Source organism: Penaeus japonicus, unplaced genomic scaffold (assembly GCF_977035675.1).
Source record: "Penaeus japonicus unplaced genomic scaffold, GWHDUDI00000001_assembly GWHDUDI00000009, whole genome shotgun sequence".
Classification (NCBI taxonomy): domain Eukaryota; kingdom Metazoa; phylum Arthropoda; class Malacostraca; order Decapoda; family Penaeidae; genus Penaeus; species Penaeus japonicus.
Window position 1 is genome coordinate 43,517,098 of NW_028234411.1, and position 6,950 is coordinate 43,524,047.

Consider the following 6,950-nt stretch of genomic DNA (forward strand, 5'->3'; position numbering starts at 1 on the left):
GAACCACTGGTTTACAGTGTCTGCAGTTGTTTTTATGGGTCCAAGTATGATATATTAAATTCTGTATTTAGATAGCAGTAATATTTACTTGAGTCACAAAATGGCAAAATGGACCATCTACATTCTGCACACATCTTGGTGTTCACTGAAGTCCATCAGACAGATACTCTTTTCCTCCCGACTATGATTTAACAAGTAACAGGTACCGTTATTCTTTCAAGGACATTTTATGAAATATATGTGAAGGAGAATTTCCAGAAAGCTTTAGAAGACTTTTATTTTATATATATATATATGTATATATATATATATATATATATATATATATATATATATATATATATAAATATATATATATATATAGATAGATAGATAAATAGATATATTCCCCCCCCCCCATTGCATACAGGGAGAAATATGCTTGGCCAGTCTCCAGAATAGGTTTTATTTCTGAGCAAGGCAACTTGAAGCAACATACCTTGAATCTTCACACTCTCTTTCAGTCACTCATTATAAAACTAGAACCATTTTTGTGTTTTATTTTTTGTGTTTTGAGACTTCCATGTGCCATATGACATGCTCTATCAATGCTGCAGTTGACTAAAATTGTAGTATATGCTCCATATTAGCTCATTATTTTCTTTATACTCAGTGTGATAGAAGTATTGCTGTTTTATGAGAGGACAAAAAGCAACTTTATTTTTTTGTATTTTTGTGCTGTCATGATCGAATAAGAAACATATAATCACCTACAATGAAGATAACATGAAGAGGTAGGGAAGAGGAAGGAAACCTGTGCGTATGACTGTGAGTGCCACAGTGAAAGGCATCAATATTGGCACAGGAACATATTTTAGACACTGGGTATGGATCGAGTCACCTTCCTCTTCTCGTTCTGCCTGCAAATCCTTCATCGGCGGTACATTAGAGCAAGAGGTCGTCAACTTTCTGTGTGCTACCACTCAATAAAGATAGTGCTTGCTAGAGACTGGATGGGTGCCATTCAAGGCTCTCTCTCCTGTAGGTGCTAGGAAAAAGTGGTGCCATCTAGGTTTTGGACGTTAAGTTAGTTTAATATTATGGTAATTTCAGTAATTATGACTGCAATTGCCATCATCACTCACTCTTCTCTCATAGCACAATAAAATAGCACAGTGATCCAAAATCCCCGAATGTCATGTACATCATGATGCCCGTCATCAGGCCAAAGCTCCTACATCATGTATGTCATGATACCTGTCCGCAATGGGTTAGACTCCTACAATACCAAATGGATAACAAATACTAAAACCTTATCAGTAATTAGCTCCCAGCCTCTCTCCAAAAGCATTTAGGTTATCTCATAATTAAAGATTTTGTCTGGACAGTAATCACAAAATGTATAAGAGATGGTCATGGATAATTTAATTAAAATATGCTTACCAGGTATAAGATTCTTGAGGAATATTACTTAATCTTAAAGTTTATGAGACCAACAAATGTGTTTATTGAAAATGTTCTCAGAAGTGGACAAGGAAGCTTGTCTCTTGAGTCCTTTTTGAAGGATGATGGATCTTGCTAATTTTACCATTTGTATTGAAAGGGCATTTGGTATCTTAACTTCAGTTCCAAATTAATTTGCAGCTTCTTCTCTTCTTCTTCTTCTTCTTCTTTTTCTTTTTTTTTCTTGTGTATGTGTGTGTGTGTGTGTGTGTGTGTGTATGTGTGGAGGAGGGGCGGCTTGATTACACGTGTGTGTGTGTGTGTGTATGTGTGTGTGTGTGTGTGGAGGAGGGGCGGCTTGATTACACGTGTGTGTGTGTGTGTGTTTGTGTTTGTGTTTGTGGGTGTGCATGTGTGTGTGTGTGGGCACAGATCCCAGTGTGTGCGTGTATATGTATCTGTGTATATATGTGTGTATGTGGGCTTGGACATATTTATGAGTGCATTCATGTGTAGAAGGAGGGGGGGGGGCATGCTTGCATGTGTGTGTGTGTGTATGTTTGTAGGCTTGTGTATGTTTGTGCATACACATGCAAGGTAATTATAAAAATGAATATTATTACAGAGCAAGAATTAAACGTTTCTCTGTACTTCTACTGGAGTGGAGATCAGTATTCAAGTTTCAGACTTATGCCTGTTGATTGTTTTGATTATCTCGCTCAGGATCGTTGTGTGTGACCTTTAGGCCGGCGTCCCAGACCATACCATTAGTTTTGATTCCAATGAAATTTTGCACCAGGAAATTTGAAGAGGATATTTGTCCTACGATATTTATTTCTGAATTTCAGTTAGGATATGAGCATTTTCTACTATAACACAAAAAGAAATTGAAATTATTAATTCCCAGTTTTTGAAAGTTGTTCATGTAGTGTTACATGGCGCCTGGTAAGAATGCATATCTTCAGACTATTAGGAATGTATTCAGTGTTGAAGAGACTTTAACATAACCAGACTATTCACTTTCTACAATAGAATATAACCAAGGATAAAAGTAGAATAAAAACCCAGTGATAGACTAGTAACCTCATTGATAGATTCAGATTCAGTGTGGCTTATGAAATTGATGGTATGCTTCCACTGAATTCATCCCTCGAAGTCCAAATATGAAGCCAGTTCATCTTGGTCTGTGGAAATGTTCATGAGTTTACTTTGTTTATTCTTAAGTGCATCAAGAGATTTACTTGTTTACCTCTTTGAGTCAATACCCTATTTACCTCTTACAAATTTTAGGTGCATTCATGGTTGACTGTCTTCATGTAGTGATGCTTGATATTTACAGATTTTCAAATATACTTGAGGTGCTTTGTGATTCATTTGATACCTGTATAAATGTGAAATATTAATGTTCATATCTGCAATGCAATTCTTTTCATAAACAGTTTGTTTGGACAGTAATTTTGGAGCTGGTTATAATATGCCTACAGTTTCTTTTGTATTTTACACACTACTCCTGGAGTCAGTTACATTATTCTACAGTTTCATACCAGGTAAAATCAGGGTAAGTGGATTTTCATATGAGTAGAAATTGAAAATTAATGTCTTTTTTTCTCTTTTTCTCCTTAATATGCAGCCTGTGGGTCTTTGTTTGGAGGTGGCCATGGGAGCAGGTATAGTGCCGTGTTGCTCTCCTGATGCACCGTGCCGTAACTTTGTGCATGAACCTGATGCTCAGTGTTTTGTGCAGGCGGGTTGGTGCCTGTGTCAGTCATACCCAGCCTGCCCGAGACCTGTAGTCAAGTCTGTGTGCCCCAACAGTAGTACCCTGTCCTCTCTCCCAGGCCAGGTTCTCCCCATGAGCCCAGCGGCTGCATGTGTTAACCCGGTAAGGGTAGACGTTGCTCCTGCCCCACTTAGTGTCTGCAGTCCTGGACCATGTTCGGTGCCTCAGTGTGTTTGTAGTGCTGGTGCTAGTGAAGAGAAAATTTCACATCATTGTCATTGTGGCCATCTATCAAGAGAACAGCCAGTCAGACCAGCAGGTGGAGTCGAATCACGGGACCTTTTGCGTAACCTTTTAATGCTTGGTGGAAATAGTACAAACAGTCAGGCTGTTGATGGACATGAACAGTTACTGAAACGAGTAAACTCTGCACCCAACACTGCATTATCTCCGCCAAGAATGTATCATCATGCCCCCTTAATATCTTCTCATTCATTGGACACTGGATGTTGTTTGCATCATACGTATCCACCTCCTAAACTTCGCCTCAGGGCAAGTTCCTCCAGGTTGATTTCTCACCACAGTTCATCCACAGAAGAATGGTTTGAAGAAGTGCCAGTGCCTGACCATTCATTTGGCACAGGAGATTCAGACATGCAATGTAGATCTGATCAGTCCACACATCCAGAGACTGTAGGGCAGGTGAACCCACCAGTCAAGCTTAATTTATGTGTGAGTGTGGATAAGCCACCCCCTCAGCAGTCTGAGGAAAGCCATGAAGACACTCATTCTTGGTCTTCAATTACACATACTTTGGAGGATTCAGGAGGCAGCGGGGCTGAGAGTGCAGGTGTAGACAGCAGAGATGGTAATTGCAAAGAAGTAGATGAAGTAGGCAACAGACAGGTGAGCACTGAGCAGCACTCTCTCAACAATCTGCTTCTCGCCGACAGTTGTGATCGCCTTTCTGCCAAGCATTTAAATCAATCAGAATCAAGCTTAAGTTGTACTCAATACAGTGAAGACAGTGTATCTAGCATGGGACGTCCACTTAAAGATGGAGAGACAGTCTCTCAGGCCCCAACCTTTGACATTGCAGACTTAGATTCCGGTGATGTTAGCTCTGCAAAACATAATAAAAAGTGCCAAAAATCTAGCCACAAACCCAGTGCTGATATGTCTGAACGCTCGCCTGGCCAGTGCTGTTGTGTTCTGTCTTAACCTAGACTACATAGTGCTTCTAGTAGTTGCCCGTAAGTTAAAGAATTTGTCTTTTTTCATGTTTTTGTTGTTTTTTTTTTACATTTTCAAATGTACAACTAATCTGAGCAGGGATTAGTAAGAAGGCAAATTATGTTGGAATAATCAGTAAGAAGGCAAATTATGTTGGGAATAATCAGTCTGCTCAGATTAGTTGTGATATGTGGACATGTGCATGTCTTTTTATGTTTAGACTTTGTTGTCCTTTATGTTAGCCTGTATTGTTCTAAGTAAATCAGAACAAAAGTTTTTGCTTCAGGTACATTTTATTTGTCTTCTGAATACTTATTAACCAACTTGTTTACCATATCTTCCAGCAGTTTACATTCAAAAAGACATGGGCATTCTCTTTTTTTTTTGTGGGTGTTTGTGGTAAGCATTACAAGGATGAGTTTCTTCTCACCTTTCCATAGTGTTGATCATAAAGCATCTATAGAAAGATGACTACAGTTTCAGCTATGTCTTCTTGAATGTCAGTAATACTAAATTGAAGCCATTTTAAACATCTGTTTTAAGTCAAAGTAATCTGTATTGATTTTAGAATTATAGGTGCGTCTGATCCAGTTATACTTTCTAAACGTTATATGTGATTTTAACTTCGGAAATATGCCACAAGATTAACATGTGCAGACTGAGTATTTATCAATTGTCTAGGACTGCTGTCTACATCCCACAAGATTGTAGGTTATGTCATAATGGGTCAAGAGATTTTGAAGTAAGAATAACACAATGAACATCAACAGGGGATGGCAGTGTGGGAAATGGCAGAAATATTAACAGGTAGTGTAAATGCCAGTAGAATTGCTCCAAGGGTAAATAGATGTAAATCAGACATGCACATCACAGTCCTCAAAGAAAAGGGATATATTCACACATTGGCTGCAGTATTAATAAAATATGTAAACAGTCATGTGGCAGGTTTATGTTGTATGGCACAGTGCCATCTGCGTTTATGACTGATGCTGCCTTGACAGCAAATCATGCCATCTGCTATCAATTAAGCTCATTTTGAGCCCAAATCATTGTAAGTTTTGATTCATAAGCAGTATACACAGAGTTGGGAAAATCTTCTACCATTTCTATTTTGGGGGTCATTACTCACATGCCTCTCCAAAATCATCAGAGAGATCATCCCTCACCCCATCAGTATGATGGCATTAAGTGTGGCATATCATTTTCTGTAACCATCTAGGTTTCATTAATGAATCACTAGGAATACACTATATTAAAATAGTGATAAGTCTGTAATAATAGTAATGTTGATAATGATCAGGCTAATGATTGCAAAAATATATTAGTAGGTTTTTATTTTTTTCAATACGCTCTCTAGATGATGGTACCCCGGTGGATGAACCTGTGTGGCAGCTCAGGGAGCCGGGGGAGACCACCGCAGTGTCAGAACAGCCAACGCCATTGGAAGAAGAGAGTGACCCAGCCAAGGGGACGCTGAGATGTGTACCTCAGGGCATTGTGTCAACACGTTATCTAACCTCTCCTACAGCCACTCCTGACTCCCACATCCATGTGTTCAGGGAGACGACAGTCTAATTAGAAACCGGCTACATCTATGGTAGCTCCGTGCTGGCTCTGGTGACGAGTTGCTAGCATGTCATCTAGTGACTTTTTTCTGGAAAAGATAAATCCTATATTTTGTATTTATTAGCTGGTTATCTAGGTGAACAACAGAGCTTTAAAGTTATTGGAATATGAAAAAAGATCAATAGTTTTAATCATGAGATCTATAAAGAAAGCATAATATATCTTATACTTTTGCTGTGTAAGCAATCCAAAAAGAATGTGTTCATTAAATCATTCTCATGCTTTTTGAAAGACCATTGTAGTAGATACTATATCAGTACAGATTTTATCACATTTGGGGAGTGATTCTCATGTAGAAATTGAAATGTAGATGCCTACAAAAGAAGTAAAGCAGGGCATGGGACATAGGATATACAGTGATCCATTATTTGTTATCTCTTAATGGAACAAGATTATTAGAGTGTATTATGATGTTGTGGCAGTATAAGTACATATTGAATTTTATTTTTTGTCCCCCTCCCCCAACTTGTTTTCCTGGATATAGTTGTAATGGTGCATAGAAATAGTTTTTTTTTCTGTGCTAGATAACATTAGAGAATATATCTCAGAAGTCAGGGTATACATCTGTTATGATATTTAAATGTATTAGATAGATATTCAATTTTTTTTTTTCTTTTCACTCTTTTTTTCCTCTTTTTTTTTCTTCTTTTATCCTGTTTTTCTTTGGGAAGTTTATTTTATTTAAGATGTAAACAAAAACTACATTTGAGGTAGCTAGTAATGTGCCATGTGAAACAGATTTTTAGCATAAAATTAGTGTCAAATAGTTGTCTGGTACAAGAGATGTATTTATGGAGGTCTGGAGCCAACTTGAACTTTTGGTTCCTCCTCTTCCTTGTAAAGTTTCCATTTCTTTTAAGAAAGTTCTGTGCCATTTTAAGGGATCATTTTGATAAGAGTGTGACCATGAAAATCAGTATTAGATTTTTTTTAAAGGTGATACTTGATT

At 37.9% G+C, this 6,950-nt stretch overlaps 1 protein-coding gene across 1 annotated transcript in view; it reads left to right on the forward strand.

Annotated features, from left to right (window-relative positions):
• Positions 1 to 6,440, forward strand: part of 5PtaseI (inositol polyphosphate-5-phosphatase A) — a 32,006-nt gene extending 25,566 nt beyond the window's left edge. Inside the window, exons 13-14 of the mRNA XM_086540132.1 lie at positions 3,053 to 4,395; positions 5,733 to 6,440. Coding sequence (XP_086396258.1) covers positions 3,053 to 4,363 — 1,311 coding nt within the window. The 3' untranslated portion in view covers positions 4,364 to 4,395; positions 5,733 to 6,440. The remainder of the gene's footprint in view (positions 1 to 3,052; positions 4,396 to 5,732) is intronic.
• Positions 6,441 to 6,950: the final 510 nt, after the last annotated feature.